Genomic DNA, 23,162 nt, shown 5'->3' with positions numbered 1-23,162 from the left:
TCACTGCAAGACTGGTTGGGGGCTCCCTTTCTCTTTCACTTACATTCCCTAACAAGGTAATTTCATCCAGCTACGCAGCCTTAAATACCATCTGTATGCTGACTTCTTGATTTATAGATGCGTTCTCTCTCATATGCAACTGCGGTTCAACACCTCTACTCAAGTAGACCAGGCCTCTCAGACAGCATTTACACAACAGCCTATTCTTCCGCCAGTCTCCTCCTGCATGTCCATTAATGGCATACCATATTCCTCAAGTTTGGTTTATCCATTCCTTCATTCTTCACATCCAATCCATCAGGACACCTTGTCACTTGTATCCCAAAACATATCCTGAATCCACCCATTTCTCTCCATGATCACTGTTATCAACCTTGTATCCCTTTTCTTATATGGAATGTAATCTTTGTTGTGTTCAGTCACTCATTCAGCAAAATATTTATCGAGCCTTAGACACTAGAAATAATGTGAAGTTTGGAATATGCATGCTCCATAACCTCAAAGGAGACAGAGAAGTAATAATGCAACAACAAAAATCGATCCTACAACTTATCACTCTGGTAATGCCAAGTTTCTACAGGAATAAAGAGGAGGGGGCAACTCAGACACGTTGGTCTGCAGCAAAGGCTTTCTGAAGGCACGGGGACCGGACTGCGTTTCGAAGGAGAGTGTACCTACGGTGACGATGGCCAACATTTACTGAGAACATGGCAGACATGTTACTCCTAGCCATTATGTAACACTCCCCGTCAACCAAATGAAGAGGTTAAACAGGCGTTTTAACACCCGGTCACACTCCAAACTCTACTAGAAATGGAACAATGATCGGTGTAAAACAGCTTTCAAGTTCATCTTTTCCACAAAGACATCCCTGACACCCAACTGGTGATCGGCTCATACCCAAGCTCCCATAGGGCTTAACTCTGTCAGTTTTCTAAAACGTCACGTGCTGCCTTGTGATGCGGTTATTTCCGTACAGATATCAATGCCACAGTTACACTGCCGAGCTCCTGATGTGCAGAGATCCCGGCTCAACCACCCTGACCACACACGGGCAGGGTCAGACCCAACTGACATGCAGAAAACCAAGGTTATCAAGTACTGTGGCTGCGAAATGACTAAGATCTGCTTCTTCAAGGAAGCCCTTGCTAACTACAGAGAATTTCATTCTTTATAAAAACATTTGGTCATATACTATCTCATTTGATAATAACTTGTTTGTCACTTTCATTTCCAAAAATTGGAGTCTCTTATTTTTCGTAATTTAATAGTATTTTCAGAAGGTCACAGAAATAGAATTGAAATACTCTTCTAGATTTTACCATATCTTAAAATTTACTCAGTTCAGCAAGCGCTTGATAAAATTCAGCATAACGAACCCTGAAACTAAAACATTTAACAAGTAACACCAGACTCAAAATCTAATAATATTTCCAAAGGGTGATAGTGCTATTTAATCATTTTCTCTACAGGGGTTGAGTTACAAGGGCAGAATGAAAAAGAAAAAAAAAAAAAAACCATTATACTAATATATAAATCTATGGAATGTTCCAGAAAATGTATTAAATCTGTATATGCATAGAAATCAACTAAATCAGACTCACAGATGCAAACTTAATAGATTGGAACCGCTGGATAAATATCTCCACGAACACGATCATCTCACAGATGGAAGCATACTTTCTCTAAATACTAAACTGCTTCCCCTCAGACAAACCCATGACAGAAAGCTAACACGATGATTCTGTATGGCAAGACATCACATTCAAAATGTCAACCGCGGTACAACTCTTCACGTTTTTCTTCACATTTGAAAATATTTAGGGGAAAATTTTTTTTTTAAGAACGATCAGCCAATACTTGTCTAGAACAGACTTGAAGTTTCCCTTTGTTATGGCTGATGGATGGAATCGACCACCGTAACTAATTGTTCACAGGAAAGATCTCACAAAAAGGACCACCTACCACTCATTATCACCAGGTCTGCCGGTCCCAGCATTCTACAGTTATGAAAATGTGCATCCTTACAGGCTTGCTGGGTTTGTGGCTGACAGGGCAGAAGGTGGATGGGGGGAAGGCTTGGGAGGAAGAGGGTTGGCCTTCTAGCCTGAAGTAAACTTTCTCAAAACCATCTGTATCTTAGAAATCCCTGTTGTTATTTACTCCTTACACAGATCCTGCCCAGGGGATGTATTACAGAACATAAAACATTTCGTTTTACCTGTAAAACGAAACTTCTTGAAAAGCAGCTAACTTATCATAAAAACTGCACTAAGTCCTTATTTATCACGCTATTAATATAGTTTTATGTACTTATCTACTTTGGGAACGCACGGCCTAAAAAGTAATAAAATGACAGGATCCTACAATATTGGCATCCAAAGTTGAAAAGAACCTGAATAATGGCAATTAAAGATTTAGAATTTAAAAAAATTCTCCCTCCCGCCTCCCTGCCACAACAAGATAATGAAGGTCTAGGAAATGAGCTGGTTGGTGGCAGCACTAAGTTTTGTGTAGATTAAATTCCCCCCAAACTTACAGGAAAATTACTTTCCTAGACCTGTTTTCCATTCAAATCTGTCTGATTTGGAGGGGGACACAGGAGGGTGGAGGAAGCAGGATAAAGAAGGACGAGATAGGGAGAAGGAATATTATACAGTGAGGAAGAGCGGGCTTGAGGATGAAAAGCTACACGGTTGACAAGTGACAGCACTGGGGAAGAAAGTCCGCGCCTCTCTGGGACTCTACGCATGTGCCATCTGTGGTACCCAGAATGCAGGTCAAGGGCACACGGCCTCCGTAAGTGCAAGTTGCGACCGACCTGAGATGCTTCAGCCCCAAGAGAAAGCAGCGGGGTAAACCACCAAGTCTACTGGATACCAGAGTCACGTTTATTAAACTCAGAGACACCCCCCGAAGTTTGGGGTATCATTTGGGTCCACTCAGCTCTATGTAAGCACATTCTTCTTTTAAGAAACTGATGAGACTAAACTTGAAAGCCATCATCACGGATGTAAACACACCCCAGAAGACGTCTCGTGAGTTCCAAAGTCTGTTCGACACCTTTATTCTCACTGATGTACTGAAAAGTGTTCAGTGACTAACCCACGACAGCTAATGGATTGATTTTTTAAATTACAAGATAAGTGAGGGACGCCTGGGTGGCTCAGTCAGTTAAGCGGCCGACTTCGGCTCAGGTCATGATCTCACGGTTTGTGAGTTCAAGCCCCTTGTCAGGCTCTGTGCTGACAGCTTGGAGCCTGCTTTGGATTCTGTGTCTCCCCCTCTCTGTCCCTCCCCTACTCACGCTCTGTCTCTCTCAAAAATAAACATGAAAAAAAAAAAGAATCCAATGCCTTTGTATTACTGATTTTTTTTTTTTTAATTCACAATGGCCACCCAGCTTCCTAAAAAAAGAATACTCTATCGCTCATCATTGCCGAGGCAGTGGTCTGCTGTTCTTGGCATTGTACGGCCAGCCACGCACCTGACACTGTATGTCCCCACAGGTGTGGGGAGTCTGTGGCTGGTAGGGTAGAAGGTGGATTAAAGAAAAACATCATGCATTCCACATCCAAATGTATTCACGATCCAGTGGTACCACTACTGAAAAACCACGCTTGCTCATTTTTAAAATTAGCAGTCACGAGAGCTGAGGTGGTCAACGCTCGGAGAGAAGCGAGACTATTTTCATTCTCCACAGCATCCAATCCCAGTGTGGATAGCTTTCTGTGGAGCTGATATCTGATGTATATTTTTTTCATTTTATTTAGAGAGAGACAGAGGGAGAGCGAGTGGGAGAGAGAGGCAGAGGGAGAGAGGGGGTGATGGGCAGAAATAGGGAGAGAGAGAGAAAGAGAAAGAGAATCTTAAGCAGGCTCCACGGTGAGCGTGAAGCCCAACAAGGGGCTACAGCACAACCCTGGGACCCTGACCTGAGCCAAACCAGAATCAGGCACTCACAACTGACTGAGCCACCCAGGTGCCCCCCCCGCCGGTGTAATATAAAGGGTATGAACAGACTTCTAAGTCAGAGAAACATTGGTCTGGTGTAGCTTTGCCACTTTCTGGCTCTGCAGCTCGGGGTAAATTATCTCAACTTTCTTAGTCTGGGGGCGCCTGGGTGGCTCAATCAGTTAAGTGTCTGACTTTGGCTCAGGTCATGATCTCACAGTTTGTGAGTTCGAGCCCCATATCAGGCTCTGTGCTGACAGCCGGGAGCCTGGAGCCTGCTTGGGATTCTGTGTCTCCCTCTTTCTCTGCCCCTCCCCTGCTCACACTCTGTCTCTCAAAAATAAACACTTAAAGAAATTAAGCTCTCTTAGTCTAATTTTCCTTGATAAAAAGAAGAGTACGCATATTCAGATCATCATTATGAGAATTCTCTGAGTTAATTTAGACTACAGCTTTTTTTCCCCTTTTTAAGTAGGCTTCACACCCAGCACAAAGCCCAACATGGTCTTGAACTCACAACTCTGAGATCAAGACCTGAGCTGAGATCAAGAGCTGAACATTTAATTGACTGAGCCACCCGGGTGCCCCTAGACTACAGGTTTTTAAAAAATGTTTATTTGGGGGGGGGGGCTCCTGGGTGCCTCAATCAGTTAAGTGTCTGACTTCCTCTCAGGTCATGATCTCACAGTTCGTTGAGTTCAAGCCCCGTGTCAGGCTCTGTGCTGACAGCTCAGAGCCTGGAGCCTGCTTTGGATTCTGTGTCTCCCTCTCTCTCTGCCCTTCCTTTGCTCACACTCTGTCTCCCTCTCTCTCCTTCAAAAATAAATAAAAAATTAAAAAAAAAGTTCTCACATTAAAAAATTTTTTTTAATGTTTATTTTTTTTTTTGAGAGAGAGAGAGGGAGAGTGCAAGCAGGGGAGGGAGAGGAGAGAGGGAGAGAGAGAGAATCCTAAGCAGTTTCCACACACAGCACAGAGCCCTATGTGGGGCTCGAACTCACAAACCATGAGAAAATGACCTGAGCCAAAATCAAGAGTCAGACACTCAACCTACTAAGCCACCCAGGCATCCCCAAACTACCGTTTTTAAGCACAGTACCCAGTACCCAGTAAATGCTACTGTTACCTAACATACCACCATAACTTAGCTTTTACCTTGAAGATGATGAGAAGTCTTAATCATATCTGTACTTTAGGGGGGAAAAAAGGAATACCAGTAATAAAAATGGTCTGAAGGACATGACTGTAGACAGACTAATTAGGAAGCTATCACTATAACTGAGGCTGCACAGATGTGGGCTGGAAAGGACCAGTGAAGACAGAAAGGCAAGAACAGAGTCAAGGAATATTGGGCTGGACTGGGAGCTGAACGGAGACGGCAGGAGAGGGAGAAAGGGACTATGATGTACTGCGTCACAAATCAGCCCTCAACAGGTACAAAAAGACTGAGATCGTACCAGGCATATTTTCAGATCACGATGCTATGAAACTTGAAGTCAAAACTTGAAGAAAAAATTTGGAAAGCCCTCAAATACATGGAGGTTAAAGAACATCCTACTAAAGAATGAATGGGTTAACCAGTGAACTAAAGAAGAAATTAAAAAAAAAAAAAACATGGAAGCAAATAAAAATGAAAACACAATAGTTCAAAACCCTTGGGATGCAGCAAAGGCAGTCCTAAGAGGAAAGTACACTGCAGTTCAGGCCTATCTCAAGAAGCAAGAAAGGTCCCAAATACACAATCAAACCTTACACCTAGAGGAGCTAGAGAAGGAACAGCAAATAAAACCTAAAGCCAGTCTAAAGCCAGCAGAAGAAGGGAAATAATAAAGATTAGAGCAGAAATAAACAATATAAAAATAAAAAAAAAAACTCCACAGTAGAACAGACCAATGAAACAAAAGAGCTGATTCTTTGAAAGAATTAACAAAATTGATAAACCCCTAGCCAGACTTATCAAGAAGAAAAGACAAAGGACCCAAAAAAAAAAAAGATAAAATCAGGAATCAAAGAGGAGAGATCACAACTAACACCACTGAAATAAAAACAATTATAAGAGAATACTATCAAAAATTATATGCCAACAAATTGGGCAATCTGGAAGAAATGGACAAATTTCTAGAAACTCACAAACTACCAAAACTACAACAGGAAGAAACAAAATTTAAACAGAACTGAATCAGTAATCAAAAATCTCTCAACAATCGTCCTGGGCCAGATGGCTTTCCAGGGGAATTCTACCAGACGTTTAAAGAAGAGTGAGTACCTATTCTTCTCAAACAGTTCCAAAAAACAGAAATGGAAGGAAAACTTCCAAACTCATTCTAAAAAGCCAACATTACCTTGATTCCAAAACCAGACAAAGACCCCAGTGTAAGGGAGAATTACAGGCCAAGATCCCTGATGAACGTAAATGAAAAAGTTCTCGAGATATTAGCAAATTGTATTCAACAGTACATTAAAAGAATTATTCACCATGATCAAGTGGGATTTATTCCTGTGCTGCAGGGCTGGTTCAATACTCACAAATCAATCAACATGATTTTTCATTAATAAAAGAAAGGGTAAGAACCATATGGTCCTCTCAATAGATGCAGACAAAGCATTTGACAAAATACAGCATCCTTTCTTGATGAAAACCCTCAACAACATAGGCATAGCTGGAACATACCTCAACATCATAAAGGCCATATACTAAAGGCCATATAATATCATCCTCAATGGGGGAAAACTGAGAGCCTTTCCCACTAGAGTCAGAAACAAGACAAGGATGTCCACTCTCACCATTACTACGTAACACAGTACAGATGTCTTAGTCTCAGCAATCAAACAACAAAAAGAAATAAAAGGCATTCAAATTGGCAAGGAAGGAGCCAAACTTCTACTATTTGCAGACATGATACTATATGTAGAAATCCCAAAAAGACTCCACCAAAAAACTGCTAGAATACATGAATTCAGTAAAGTCATGGGATATGAAATCAACATGCAGAAACCTGTTGCATTTCTATATACCATTAATGAAGCAGCAGAAAAAAAAAAAATCAAGGAATCCATCCCATTTGCAATTGCACCATAAACAGTAGGATACCTAGGAATAAACCTAACTAAAGAGGTAAAAGAGCTATATTCTGAAAACCACAGACCACTTGTGAAAGAATCTGAAGAGGACACAAAGAAATGGAAAAGCATTCCATGCTCATGGACTGGAAGAACAAACATTGCTAAAATGTCTATACTACCCAAAGTAATCTACACATCCAATGCAAGCCTTATCAAAATACCACGAGCATGTCTCACAGAACTGGAACTAACAATCTTAAAGTTTGCATGGAACCACAAAAGACCTGAATAGCCAAAGCAATCCTGAAAAATAAAAAACTGGAGGCATCATGATTCCAGATTTGAAGCTATATTACAAAGCTGTAGTGATCAAGGTAGTATGGTACTTCCACAAAAACAGACACATAGATCAATGGAACACAACAGAAAACCCAGAAATGGACCCACAACTATATGGTCAACTCATCTTCAACATGGCAGGAAAGAACATCCAACGGAAAAAAGACAGTCTCTTCAACAAATGGTGTTGGGAAAACTGGATGGTGACATGCAGAAGAATGAACCTGGACCACTTTCTTATACCATACACAAAAATAAATTCAAAATGGATAAAAGACCTAAATGTCAGACAAGAAATCATCAAAATCCTAGAGGAGAACACAGGCAGCAACCTCTTTGACCTTGGCTGGAGCAACTTCTTACTAGGCATGTCGCTGAAGACAAGGAAAACAAAAGCAAACATGAACTACTGGGACTTCATCAAGATAAAAAGTTTCTGCACAGCAAATGAAACAATTATCAAAACTAAAAGGCAGCCTACAGAGTGGGAGAAGACATCTGCAAATGACACACTGTATAAAGGGTCAGTATCTGAAATCTATAAAGAATTTATCAAATTCAACACCCAAAAAACAACCCAGTTAAGAAATGGGCAGAAGACATGAATAGACACTTTTCCAAAGAAGACATCCAGGTGGCTAACAGACACATGAAAATATGCTTAACACCACTCATCATCAGGGAAGTACAAATCAAAACTATGATGAGATACCACCTCACACCTGTGAGACTGACTAAAATTAACAACACAAGAAACAAAAGGTGTTGACAAGGATGCGGAGAAAGGCGAACCCTTCTGCACTGTTGGTTGGAATAAAAGCTGGTGCAGTCACTCTAGAAAACAGTATGGAGGTTCCTCAAAAAACTAAATAGAACTACCCTACGACCCAGCAACTGCACTATTAAATATTTACTCAAAGGATACAAAAATACAGATTCAAAGAGATAGATGCATCTCAATGTTTATAGCAGCATTATCAATAATAGCCAAACTATGGAGAGAGCCCAAATGTCCATGGACTGATGAATGGATGAAGAAGATGTGGTATGCACACACACACACACACACACACACACACACACACACACACACACAGGAATATTAGCCATCAAAAAGAATGAAATCTTGCCATTTGCAATAATGTAGGTGGAGCTAGAATGTACAATGCTAAGTGAAATAAGTCAGAGAAAAACAAATACCGTGTGACTTCACTCATATGTGGAATTTAAGAAACAAACAGATGAAAATATGGGAAAGGGGGAGGGAAAGAGGAGAGAGAAAAAACAAACCACAAGAGACTCTTAATGATAGAGAACAAACTGAGGGTCGATTGAGGAGGTAGGTGAGGGATGGGCTAGATGGTTGATGGGGATTAAGGAGGGCACTTGTGATGAACACTGGGTACTGTACGTAAATGATGAATCACTGAATTCTGCTCCTGAAATCAATACTGCACTACATGTTAACTAAAAAGAACAAAAAAAAAGAGATTATGATGACTCGCATGTCTGTGGAATGAGTAAATCTGTAGATGGTGATACCTTATTGAGACAAGGAAAGGTCAAGTTTTGCTGTGGAATATAAGTTGGGGCAGGCTGCTCTTGAGACATCTGTCGAGATATACAAGTAGAGATGTCCAGATGGCAACGGATTCTGAAGGGAAGAAGAGAGACCTAAACTAAGACGGTAATTTCCTAATGGTCACCACTTGGGTGGTAGATGAGCCAAGGATCTGGTAGGTGTTACCTAGGGAGGGTATGCAGAATGGGAGGAGGCAATAACCAAGAACAGAATCCAAGAGAATAACAGCACTAAAGCAACAAAAACTGAAAACTAATCTAGGGTAGAGAAGAAAATTTACGATGCTAGTATTGTAGAAGTCAAGAACGGACAGTTTCAAGAAGTCAGGTAAATAAGGATTTATTTGTCAATGGACTTAGCTACCTAAAAAAATAAGAAAAAATACAGATCAAATATTTAAAGTGCATCATGGATTCTGTCTCTATTAATGTCTTCACGTCATAAAACTTCATACAATTTGCTCTATTAACATTTTCATTTTTTAAAAAGTTTATTTGAGAGAGACAGAACAAGCAGGAGAGGAGCAGAGAGAGGGAGAGAGAGAATCCCAAGCAGGCTCTGCACTGTCAGAGTGGAGCCTGATGCGGGGCTTGAACTCACCAACCATGAGATCATGACCTGAGCTGAAACCAAGAGTCAGACGCTTGGTCAAGTGAGTCCCCCAGGCACCCCCCTCTATTAATATTTTACCTTTAGTGTTCCAGGCTTCTTGTCCATTCATTTACATGAATAAATAATTCTTTCTAAAAGTTCGCTTATGAGGTAAAATAGTATTTTAACTTTCCTTGAGTCAGGCCAATGTTTATAATTTTAATGGATACTATGTTTTTAAATCTATGTAAAAGTACAGAATATTGCTTTCAAGGGATAAATTCTTATCTGAGTTAATCCTTGAGAGGTATGTACCAGCTTCTCTCTTCTCCTCCCCAAAGAAGTAATGTGTTATTTTACGACAGGAATGCACTTTGATATCAGTAAGAAGATGAACACCGTCATGAACAAAGCCTGACGTGAAACTTCCAGAGAGAAAGGAAAATGTTGCTCATGTTGGAGGAAAATGCCCCTCTTCTAAATCCAGGATCGGACCCTCCAGTAGCTAATGACTCCGTGTCCTCTGAGACAATCACAGTGCCAATTTTCTGAGGCAGAACGAAAGACTGGGAATGGTGGAAGGCAGGTGGGAATAGAGACCACAGAGAAACTGGGCCAATGTAAACCCTTGAAAGCGCAGCCCGGGAGGGTGAGAGAAACAGGCACCGGGGAGAGGGGCTGCTTTGCCCCGGTGTCTCCTGCCACTGAGCGCAGAGTGACAGGCTGCTGAGCCTGTCCCATCTCTAGAACCCACCAAGAATTCCAGAAAAGTAACAAAAGCAAAGGGTCCCACCACGTTGTAGCCACGCTCACCTGAAGACTAAAACGACAACAGACTTCATACTTTCGAAAGCATCTCTGAAGAAAAGACTAACCAATGAGGAAACATGACAGACTCCGAAACGGTATCGGGCCACGTAAGATGTCAACTATTCCAAATGTAACAAGTTGGTTCTAGAACACCGAAAGTTATTATGGCCCCTGTAAATTATAACACACAAGCTATAACCAATCTCTTCTTCAGAAAAAGGATCACCTCTTTGTAAGCCCAGGATAATCATAATGATGTCTGGCTGAATTTCAGTTAACCTTGCTTAAGATGGCTGTATTTTTAGTCTTGATCACTCTGAGCCACAAATACATACTCAAGCTTTCACTGTTTCTATTAAAGCAAACATCTGTATATTGAATCCCAATATACAGAACTGCATTTACACATCTGGGAGAAAAAGCTCAGGAAAACCATACTGCAAACCAGTTACAGAAGTACTATTTTTAAAGAAGAAGTCAGAACATGAGTTTCTCATGTTGATGGCAAACAGATACTCACTGTTCAAAATAAAGCTCGCAGAACTTAAAAACCAGTCGTAAACTATATTTATTTACTGTCAACCCAAGGATCTAATAACCTGTGAAAATATTCTAGCTACATCTGTTCCTGTGGCTATGTATAAAGTCTGCAACCGTCAAGATTTCTTCTCTGACACTTCGAAATAAGAATTTGTTGAATTCCTCGCCAACTCGTAAGCTTTGGTTTCATTTTGAAAGAAAACGTAAGATTTGATCACAAATTTACGAACCCAATAAATTCATAGCCTGCCATTAAGAGGTCACTGGCTTAGCAGGTTTGTAATTACTATAGTGTAATCAATATAATTTACTATCAATTAACCACCTGGGAACCATCTAAAACTTGCATCCAACAGGGAAGTGGAAAGTGAACGGAAAAAAATGAAGAGACAGGTTTGGGCCTGTTTTTCATCTTCCATGTCTCTACTTGGTATCTTGAACTAGGGATAGTTAAAATAACTATGTCCTGGTCCCTGTCCCCTAACTCTAACATTTGTATCTGTTCTGAACTGGTTTTGATTGATTGGTTATCTCAATGTTTACTGAGTTATCTTTAATTAGATGCCACACATTACGATTTACCTTCATGGGTGTTAGATATTTGTGTCTTCCTACAAACATTCTTGCGCTTTGTTTTGGGATAATTTCCTTGGAAACAATCTGGACCTTTTGATGCTTGCTTTTGTGATTTGTTCCCTGGGTCTAGAGCAGGGCTCACTCAGGGGCTAATCATACCCCCTTCTCCTGAGAGTAGACTTTCCCGAATGCTCTTCCCAATGTCCCGTGAATTGCAAGTTTTTCCACTCTGGCTTTTGGGAACAGGCGCTGTGTAAGCAACAGGAACTGTTCACTAGTCCTGTGCGGTTTTTTCCCTCCTGCCTTGGGGAGTTCCCTCACAGGCATTATCAGTACTCTGCTGGATATTCAAGGGAAACCTATGCGGATTTCCGGGATTCTCTCGGGACAGCCCTCCCCTCTCTGGTTCTATGTCCCATAGACTCTGGCTGCCTCTGTCTCCCAGATTCTCAGCTCTGTTTCTTCAACTCCGCGTGTGCCAGACTCTTCCTGGGCACCCCTTGCTGCACTGTTGCTGGAAACAGGGCAGAATGCTGGGGCGAGCAGAGGCCTCGCCGCACCTGTTTCCTGTCCATCAACAATCACTTCTCCTCTTTGCCTGATGTCCAGGCTCTTCATAAGCCTGTTTTGTCTGGGTTTCAGCTGTATCAGGTGGGACAGTAAATCCGGTCCCTGTTACTCCGTCTGGTAGATCCAGAGTCCATACCCTTCTTGTCCAGCATTGCCTGAGGGAACGTCCTCCCGCTCCACTTTATCATTCAGCATCTTAAACCGACTACACCGCAAAACCTCAGAAGCCAGTTACTGACTTTCTGTCTATCTCTCCTTTGGATGACGTACTTTGGAACTTCTCTTCTGGTTCCAGAACCATCTTCACCCTGGAGAATGCCACTGGTTTCCTCTGTTCTATTCTCAGCAAAGCCAGGCCTGCATGCTACAGTCCTACCCAGCCTCTCAATGCCCACCATCCCCAATCTTTGGAAACGGGAAGCCCAGGTCAGACCTACGGCCCACTACCTGTCCAGGTGAGTTTGGACAGTCATTTCCTGAAGCTCAGGATTTGGCAGATTATTCTCTACAGCATAAACTGGACAGATACCACAAAACATGTCATAACATCTGAAGAACATCTTACAGCTGGCTTGAAAGATTTTCTAAACTTTGCCTATAAAGTCTACATGGTATCAAAAAATACAAACAACAAGAAGCATTAGCTGTGATACAGTAAAAGGAATGACTCTCAAAATATGCATGATTGCTAAATTTCAACAGTAGCAGTGACCCTCCCCCACCTAGAAGACAGAGCTTCTAGGAGATAACAATCAAGTTTCAAAGTCTAAATCTGTGAAAAATGTTTCTAGAGTTTAGCTTGCCCCTAAGCAGATCTCAAGTCCAATGGAAGGCTGTGTTAAAGTTATGAGTCATTTACGATTAAGTGGAATTACTAAAATCACTTTCTTCTTCAAGATGTAGCTATTTTCAGAAGAACTCTGACGTATGCTATGTGCTGAAGAAAACAAAGGATCCAGAAGTTTGGAAATAAGAAATATTTTAAACTTTTTAAAAAATATTTATTTTTGAGAGAGAGCGAGAGAGAGAGAGCATGAGCAGGGGAAGGGCAGAGAGAGAGAGAGGGGAGACACAGAATCTGAAACAGGCTCCAGGCTCCGAGCTGTCAGCACAGAGCCCAACGCAGGGCTCGAACCCACAAACCCTGAGATCATGACCTGGGCCGAAGTTGGACACTTAACCAACGGAGTCACCCAGGTGCCCTAGAAATATTTTAATAAAATTACACACTTGTGTATGATTTTAAGGATAACTGCTGTGAAAGAATTTCAGTAAGCATTTTAAAGAATATTATGGTGGCTTTGGAAAGATCAAAAACTTAGAAGGCTGAGATTCCACGACTGTTTTTAGCTCCACGTTCTCATTTTCCTAAACTTACCTACTGTTCATGATTCAGGTGTTTTGGACCCTATTCCTTCCGCCTGGCACTGTGTAATCCCAGATCCTTTCATGGCCGCCTTCTGCCTTCTGCTTCAGGTCCCAGTTTCTTCCAATCCCACAGAATCATCAGAACTTATACTTTATTACACATTTGTCACCTACCCCCCCTCCCAAATGGAAGCTGACTGCTAAATCTCAAGTCCATTTTTCTAACTGCTAGCTAGATGAACGTGGGTAAATGGTTTTAAGTGGTTTTGGCTCACATACAAAATATTAACCCTTGTCAATTCTACTCAAATAAAAAAAAAATTAACTCTTCTGACTTGACAAAAAGTGTACTTCCTATTGCAAGGAATCCATGGGTAGGGGTGTATGGCTAACGTATCTTCTGAATTGTGTGACAACTTAGCCACTATCAGTACCTGTCCTCTGCCTATAAACACATCCTGTCTGCTATGTAATGTTCCACTACTTATCAAGGCACTGTCTATTCCTGTTTATAAAAGGTAGTATCAGTTTATATGCAGAAGTTATTAGACAAGCTATTTATGGGTATTTTCCCTTCTACAAAATGTATATTGTTCCTTGTACGTCACTTTCATTAGATAACCCGCTGAAGAAGGATGTCCTTCTTTACAGCAGAAGTACCTGGGTTAAACCATCATTCAAATGGTTTTCAAGGGCAGACAAGAGCTAGGGGATCTTCCCCAGGAGTGCTCTAAAGTGGTATGTTTCCCCTTGCTCATGGTGAGAATCACTACCACAGTGAGCCACAAATAGTGCTGGGAACAGACCGTGTCCTCCTCTTAAGGTGGGGGGGGCGGGATCTACTCCCCGTGTTGGGAAGGCACATCTAATGTATGACAAAATATCATAGATCCACTCTCAACTACAGATGCATTGATATCAACACCGGGGACTGATTTAAGTGTGTTCCAAATTAAGAGGGAAAAAAAAAAAAAAAAGACAAGTTCGAGGAGACTGGAGACCTTGGCTCTGATGCTGGCCTCCAAGCAGCCAGGTGATTTCCTGGACCTCAATTTCCTCCTCAACTCCAATCCTTGCTGCCCTGCCCACTCCACAGGCTCTGACCTAAGATATAAGCTGAGTGAGAAAATGCCCCAGAGCCTACTGCAGAGACCGTTAGCCCTGGAGGCATGGAAGAAATAATCCTTCATCCCCCTATTCTCCCCAGCCCAACCAGTTGTCTACCCCAGCCTTTCTGGAAATCTGCAGAGCATGAAGACATTTTAAACACACACACCCCGTAGAGCCAATCTTTGTATCACACGTTATCTTCTTTAGAGCAAGAGAAGTCATTAGTTTAGGTTGCAGGGCATCTTGTTAAAAAGGAAGGTTTATTTTTTTTTAAATTTTATGTACTTTGAGAGCGAGCGCGCATGCAAGTGGAGAAGGACTGAGAGAGAGGGAGAGAGAGAAAGCAGGTTCCATGCCATCAGTGCCGAGCCTGATGCAGGGCTTGAACCCACTAACCGCGAGATCATGACTGAGCCAAAATCAAGAGTCCAACACTTAACCAACTGAGCCACCCAGGCGCCCCAGAAGGAGGTTTATTTTTAAGAAACTCTTCTCTGTGGATCAGATAATAGGTTTCATTTGGGGGAAGACTATTTGAAAATTTCTCAAATGGTGTTATATGACATAGAAAATACTAAGTCACAGAATTTTAGTTTGTGTTACACACAAATTGGTTTGTGGACAAGCAAGCTGGGAGATGCTGAGTCGAACAAACTTCTTTACTACAGGAATCCTCCGTAGCACTGACATGTACTGCAAAGATCCATGCGGCAAACACGGGACAAAGTGTTTCTGGAACTTATTTGACTATAGAATGCGTCATCAGTGGCTATCTTCTCAGTCTAGATTGTTTTTTAATTCAATTTTTATATTTATGAAAATAATGCATGTACATTCCTTGAGTCAAACAGTGCCCACAGGCTTCAATTATGATGAAGATCAGAGTTCCTGCCCCGCTCTCTCCACCTTTCTGTCCTGCTTTCCACAAGAAGCCACATTCCATTCTTGGAGCTATTTCTTCTGGTATTTTCCTCCATTATTTCTCAATAATATGCCAACAGGGTACTTATTTTTTTTTTTTTTCTATTTTAAATGTTATCAATCTCCTGCTGTGGAAGATGAGGATTAGCTTTCTTAAATCCCTCCCTCGGACCTGCAATACAGCAGGCTTCTACACCATCTTTCCAGTAAGTTACATCACAATTCTGGTTTACTCCCATGTTAGCTACTACAGAGCTCTAGAAATACTGTTTATAACTGAGTCTTGCAGTGTTTTACTTCTTTTCTTGTAAAACTGTGTTTTCCCTTAGTGTTAATAGTTGTCTTGTTTGCCCCATTTTCAAAACATCACACCTATCACTAACTGATCACCAAACTCACCATCAGAGCTTATAAAACTCTCAACACGTTCAAGCATATCAGACAACCTATTCGTTTCATTTGTTTTCCTTGGAGACACTGCTCTTGGAATCCTCCAGAAGGTCTTCCTTCTTCAGTCTGGATTGCTTACCAGGCCTGCTAAAATTTCTCTTTGCCATCCCCCTGGGCCTTCCCTTTGTTTCTCTTCTCGAGGGGATGGACCCTCACTGCAATGCACCCCTCTTCTGTGTCCGTTCTTCCTTCTCCTTGTTGTAATCCCTTGTTGGTGGAGCACGTCCTCCCGTAGTTTCCTGATACAGCGTGCGCATGAGCGAAATCTGAGTCCCTGTCCGCCTGGAAATGAACATTTCCTTGCTCTAATGTCGCTAAGTAAATATGAAGTGAAAATCATTTTCCAGTTCTGGGGGTGCTGCTGAAAAGCTGAAGTTCCTTTTGATTCCTGAACCTTAATATTAAGACTTCTCTGAAGGCTTTTATGATCTCTATTCCTACTGTAGTGAAATTTATAACAATATGTATTGACAATGGATCTTTTTCCACTCATGTTGTCAGGTACTTGGTGGGTCCCTCTAAACTCATTCATAGCATTCAGTTCTGAACTGTGTTGTATTAGGTCTTTGTTAATTTGCCTTTTTTTCCTTTTTTTCTGAAGTTTCTAGTAGTAAGATAGGAGACTCAGGAATTCTCTTACTTTCTCCACATTCTTAGCTTTTCTTGCTGTATTTTTAAATTTTTTTTCTTAATGTTTATTTTTGAGAGAGAGAGAGAGAAAGAGAGAGAGAGACAGAGAGAGAGAGAGAGAGAGAGAGAGAGAGAGCACGCACACAAGCAGGGGAAGGGCAGAGAGAGACAGAGACACAGAATCTGAAACGAGTTCCAGGCTCTGAGCTGTCAGCACAGAGCTCGGTGTGGGGCTCAGACTCACGGACTATGAGATCATGACCTGAGCCGAAGTCAGAGCTTAACCAACTGAGCCACCCAGGTGCCCCAATCTTGCTGTATTTTTCAATTTTCAAAACTTCATTTATTTTTGAGAGAGAGAGAGGGAGGGAGAGCACGAGTGAGGAAGAGGCAGAGAGGGGGGACAGAGGATCCAAAGTGGGATCCACGCTGACAGCACACAGCCCGATGCAGGGCTTGAACTCACAAACTGAGATCATGACCTGAGCTAAAGTCCAATGCTTAACCGGCTGAGCCACCCAGGCACCCAGCTTTTCCTTTTTTCTATTCTCTTACACAGAGGCTGATCATTATCTCTCAATGCTTCAATTGAAATTCTATTCTTCTGCTATCATATATTTTATTTCTAAGAGCTCTTTCTTGTTCTCTATTTCTTTTCTGTAGCATCCTGTTCATGTCTCATAAATGCAAAATGGTCTCTTACAAGGCATCACAAACTATTATTAGTTTATTTCCTATTTATTTTGCCCCTTTTCACTCTGGGAGCTTTCCTCATTTGGATATTCTTCCTCAGCTGTCCATTCATACTGAAGAGTGAAGCATGACAAAGCCGACTGGAAGTCACATACACAAGTACAGAGCTTGTACATAAGTACAGTCACATACACAAGTACACAGGAGGGTGCTAAGTACATAAGTACAGTCACATACACAAGTACACAGGAGGGTGCTAAGGTGTGGACCCTGCTGTTTCATCAGACCACTCCCCCAAACGCCCACACGGGCAGGTCTCTCCTCTTGGGCTGGTCAATATCTCAGATGAGCACTCCAATAATCTGCACAGGGGATGAAAGTTTGGCTCCCAGAGCTCTGGGAGCCAGTAAGGAAAGAGGCCTAAACAGCCCTACCGTTTGATACGCAGACTTTCACTTGACCTCTCTGTTTTCAATTTTCAGTTGACCACTAAACAATATGGGTTTGAATGGCACAGGTCCACTTATACGCAGATTATCTTTGAAAATAAACACAGTACAGTACTGTAAATGTCTCTTCCCTTATGATTTTTAAAAAAAATCTTTATTTATTTTGAGAGAGCGCACGAGCACAAGCAGGAAGAGAGGTAGTGGGAGAGGGAAACAGAGAAATCTTAAGCAGGCTCCACACCCAGCTCCGAGCCCAAGGTGGTGGGCTCGATCTCCTGTACCGTGAGATCATGACCTGAGCCGAAAATAAGAGTGGCTCCTTAACCGGCTGAGCCACTCGGGTGCCCCCCTTATGACTTTCTTAGTAACATTTTTTTTCTGTCATTTACTTTACTGTAAGAATACGGCATAGAATACCTACAAACAGGGGCACCCGGGTGGCTCAGTTGGTTAAGTACTGGACTCTTGATTTCTCCTCAGGTCACGATCTCACAGTTCCTGAGACGGAGCCCCGGCTTCAGGCTCCAAGCTGAGAGTGGAGTCTGCTTGGGATTCTCTCTCTCTCCCTTTGCCCTCCCCTGCTTGCCACGGGGTCATCTCTCTCAAAAAAAATAACACATATAACATACAAAATGGGTGTTAATCAACTGTTTATGTTATCAGTAAGGGTTCTGGTCAACAGTAGGCTATTAGCAGTTAAGTTTGGGGGGAGTCAAAAGTTACACAGGGGTATTCAACCGTGTGGGGGCTTGGCGCTCATAATCACCACCTTGTTTAAAGGGCCAACTGTAACAGTATCTCCACCTGCCCTCAAACGTGTCTAGACTCGAAGTGTGGGGCCTCTCAGGAACAACCTTATGTGGCTTGATGAGCTGGGGCTGGGGTGACCATGAGGCTGAGCAGAGGAGGGGGGGTATCTTCTCCACATGTGTACTTCCAACACAAGGTTCCAGGTGCCTTCATTTCGTGAGCCCTTCTAGAATCCCATGGGACACACCAGATGCTTCACGTCTGGGCCCTTCTACACCCCTCCCTACCCCACTGTCAGCTACTGCTCCTCATTTATCTTCCTGTTTTCCAAAATGTTGATAACGTCTCTTATCTGCTGCTACTTCCTCTTACAGTCTTTCTGTTCGTGTGAATTGTAACTTTAAAAAGTAAAGTTTCTGTAAAGTTACAGCGAAAACAAGTGACTGTGTTCAACCCATGGTGTTACATGGAAGTTCTGTATCAATTTAAACTACTTTGGTGTCATTACGACAGCCTTCATCACATTCCCAGTTTTGATACAAGATTGAAGTAACCAAGAAGCTGGAATATAAATAAAACATCTCTGAATAATAAATGTTGTACATGGTTATTTAAAAGACGATTTTGATCTGAATCTTGACTGAATAAAACTGCTCTGCTTTCTCAGTGTTGTCAACCCAAACAAATTATTTCTCCTACCACCAAGAATTAATCAACTATATATATTTAGGTATACATGTATGTGTGTGTCTGTGTGTGTATAGCTTGACTACATATATTGCTTCAAAAACAATTTCTTTGAAAAAAAGACTTCATCCTTTTATATGCTTATTAAAATAGGTTAAAGGTTTCAGAAAGATGACAGTTTATAAATAGTATTGAGCAATGTCTCATACTCAACATTTCCACTATTTTATTTAGAAAGTTAACTAGAACTGAGAATTATGAGTGATTCTGTGAGTTAAATGTGCAAGGCTTTTATTTGGCCCTTAAAACAAAACAAAACTGTCTCTTATCTTCCATAACCCTGCAAGAAAGGATCATTATCTCTACAGATAGGGAAGCCAAAGATCAGTCATGTGCAAAAGGTCAGACAGGCAGCAAATAGCAGAGGAGAAATTCAAGCTTAGGTCTTCAAGAACTTTCCACAATAACCAAAACAAACTGTATTTCTGTTAATAATTTTGAATTAAAGCCATAGTAATCATCATTTCAGGATTAAAAAAGACTTTAAATCACAAGGCACTGTCACTAGACAATTAGATACAAAATACTTTGGCACTTATTAATAGATACTTTATAAAGATACTATTAAGTATTAACAGATAAATACCTGTATATATAATTTTTTTTTTAGACAAAGTCTCGGAAACTCAAAGTACAAGTTAATTTAAACTTCTCACCTTTGAAATTTCTCACCAAAAAACTTAGGTTTAACTGTTAAGGCATTTTACATTAACTTGATGCTGTCCTTGAGAAATAGAAAGTAAATTTTATAAGTTTTAAAAATTTGGTCTGTCAGAGTATGAAATATTTACCATTATTTTACCTGTAGATTTCAAGCCACTGATTATAAACTGGAGTCCTCATAGCCAGGCTATTTTTTCCTAGGTATTTCAGAGTAACAGGCGCTTACCAACGAATCTGTTTATCACATCTAAGTTTATTAAAAAGAGGTAATTTTTGTTTAGAAGGCTTTCAGACACTAATCAAGAAGGTTCCAGATTAAGGAAAGCTTTACAACAGGATGACACACAAAAGGAAGAATGGCTTGAGCCCAAGCTGGTAACTGACGGAAGTCAGGACTTGGGTCCTCTCACACTCTTGGTACTACACAATTCTACCTCGTGAAAGACGAATACTCTGTCATTTCAATTACGTGAAATGGACCTGTTCGGTGCACTTTGGCTTTCATTTAAATGACAGGCGATGCTGCTCTCCAAACACTAAAGTTAATTTTCGTTTTATAATATATAAATTAGAATGCACTAATTAAAATATATTTAAGTCACTGGGTGAAAGTGAAGAAAAGAATGATATAAAATCTCATTGTTCCACATTGTATTACTTTCTTCTGTCTAACCAACTTAGGAAAACCTGAAATTTAATTTTACATATTAAAGTATCACATAAGGTGTTTCAAATAATCATAATGCATATGGATAGAAAAACCACAACGCTCATATAATTCTTGTGTTCAAGTAGCTACAAAACATAACGGCATAAAAATACGGAATACCCATCTACTCACAGTTGAACAAGTACTCCTATAAGTCAGCCAGCACTGGCCACCCGACATAGCACCTACCGTGTGCCAAGCACTATTCTAAGCACTACACCAACTGAATCCTTAAAATAACCCTATAATGTCCTATTGTTTTCCCCATTTTACAGATGGAGAAGCCATGTAACTCCTAGGGTCACATGACCTGCACCCAAACTGCCCAACTTCCAGCAAAAATGTCCTTTCAAAATTCTAAGCCTTCCTACCAGGCTCCTTGAAACCTGTGTTATAATAAACTTAAGTTATATGATTAACATCCTCACAACAGAGTATTTCCCTACTTTTCCATTTAAAATTGTAGACTAGCTGAACCATCTCTAACTCTGCTCCATTGTTTTTTTTTTAATTTTTTTTAATGTTTATTTATTTTTGAGAGAGGGAGAGAGAGACAGAGCACGAGCGGGGGAGGAGCAGACAGAGAGGGTGACACAGAATCCAAAGCAGGCTCCAGGCTCTGAGCTGTCAACACAGAGCCCGACGCGGAGCTCAAACCCACAAACTGTGAGATCATGACCTGAGCCAAAGCCAGACGCTCAACCGACTGAGCCACCCAGGCACCCCTCAATTTATCAATAATCTTAAAATCAATAGGGTGCTCCGCCTAACCCATCTTTCTCCCTTTCCCTCTATGTCTGCTCTTTGACCTAAGCCTGACTCCAACCCCATGACTTCTGTCTCCTCGCACCTATCACAAACCCCCTCAAAGCTCCACTCCTCGCTCTGCACAGGGCAGACGGCGGACTGTCTCGGGCCCTCTTGTCGGCTACCATGGACTGCCCGTAGACCTTCCAACCCTATCCCAGGTGGCACTGCATGGGACGCTGTAGCTGGTTCCACCAGCTGTCACCCTGGGGCTTCTCTCCTGCATCTAGTTCACATCAGCCTAATGACAACAATCCTGATTATAACTAATACTTACAGAGCACTTTCTGCACTTGATAACTACTACCTCATTTAATCCTCACAAGAACCCAATGAAGCTGGTATATTATTATCCTCACTACAAGCTGGTGACATCGAGGCTAAGAGATCAAATAACTTGCTTCAGGTCTCACAGCCAGAATGTGACAAAGCAGAGATTCAAACCCAACGAATCTCCTTCCACAGCCTGGGCTCTGATTCCTTTTCTTCCTGCTCTAATAATAAAGGAGGAGAAAAGAAAGAAAAGGAAAAAGGCAGTTCCAGATATGCCACTGGGAGAAAATGAGGTCAGGGCTCCTGCTTTCTGGGAAAGCGTTGCCTGTTGCTCTGCTCCCCTCTCATTTTTTAATTTTGTTAACGTTTACTTATTATTTTTGAGGGGGCGAGGGGCAGAGAGAGGGGAGACAGAGGATCTGAGGCAGGCTCCGCACAACGTCAGAGCAGAACCTGATGCGGGGCTCGAACTCAAGAACCCGTGAGATCGTGACCTGAGGCGAAATCAAGAGTTGGCCACTTAACCGACTGAGCCACCCAGGCGCCCCAATTATCCTATCCTTAGCTTTCCAGAGCCCATCTCCATAAAATGGCAACAGACAGGGGTACCAAAATTCATATGTATGTATATGTCATGTTCTGGAAAGCTTATTAATGAGCTTTACAAGTTGCGACCTTTGTCTTTCATCAGCCCAAACTTACAAAGAACAGCACGTAAAATGAATACTGTTGACCAATGTTGCAAACTCACCTCTTCTTTTTCTTGTAATTTTCCAATTGTTGGGACTGCATATGTTTGTATCTTTCTAATTCACACTGTCCACATAAATTCTCCAGATTCAGCAGGTGGTCTTCTACTTCCTCAAAGCTAGCCTCTAAATGAGCTGGAAGTACATAAGGTCCAAATAAAACAAAAACAAAAACAATCAGAATCCTCGATCATGGAGAAAAGAAAGAAAAAAAATGTCCAAAAGTTAAAAGCTGAAATTGGTTTGCCTTTATTTAAGATTCTTTGTTAAGCTTTCTTGAAGCAAAATAAAACACACTGACCCACTTTAAAATACACTTCAAATTGTCTGGAGCTTCTTTTTAGATTTCATTTCCAAGACATAATTTTCTAACACACTTTAAATACGCTATTAACCAGGATGAGGAGGCAACAGAGCATTGTGATTTATCTCATGTGATATCCTAATGATCCCATCTACCACATGTGAATAATCAATTTTCAAATGAGAATATGGCAAATTAGAATTAATACAAATTATACCAAGCGTGATTTAAAATTCGAGATTCTAAGTTACGTGAGCAGAGCACTTGTTTTGCCTTGGCAAATGATATACCTCAATCTTCACAAGTCACGGCAGAGAAGGGACAGGTGCTCAGTAAGCACAGGTCGCGGGTGGTGGGGAAGAGACAGCTCTGCCCACCAGTCCACCGGTCTCTACTGTGCCTCTAAGGCCACAGAGCTCTCCGCTTCACCGGAACATGGAGATTATGCAGTCACATCCTTCATTTAAAAGATTCAAGACCAAAGTCTGCAGAAATTAATTCACCGCCTTGCACA

The 23,162-nt window shown here is 41.4% G+C and overlaps 1 protein-coding gene across 2 annotated transcripts in view; it reads right to left on the bottom strand.

Moving 5' to 3' along the window:
* DTNBP1 (dystrobrevin binding protein 1) overlaps positions 1-23,162 on the bottom strand; it is a 131,655-nt gene that overhangs the window by 64,449 nt on the left and 44,044 nt on the right. For both annotated transcript variants that reach the window (XM_023253668.2, XM_023253667.2), the window contains exon 6: positions 22,347-22,479. In XM_023253668.2, the coding sequence (XP_023109436.2) occupies positions 22,347-22,479 (133 nt within the window). The remainder of the gene's footprint in view (positions 1-22,346; positions 22,480-23,162) is intronic.

The sequence above is a fragment of the Felis catus genome, chromosome B2, assembly GCF_018350175.1.
Source record: "Felis catus isolate Fca126 chromosome B2, F.catus_Fca126_mat1.0, whole genome shotgun sequence".
Classification (NCBI taxonomy): Eukaryota; Metazoa; Chordata; class Mammalia; order Carnivora; family Felidae; genus Felis; species Felis catus.
The sequence above is the reverse complement of the archived record's forward strand: the minus strand, read 5'-3'. Positions and strand labels throughout refer to the sequence as shown.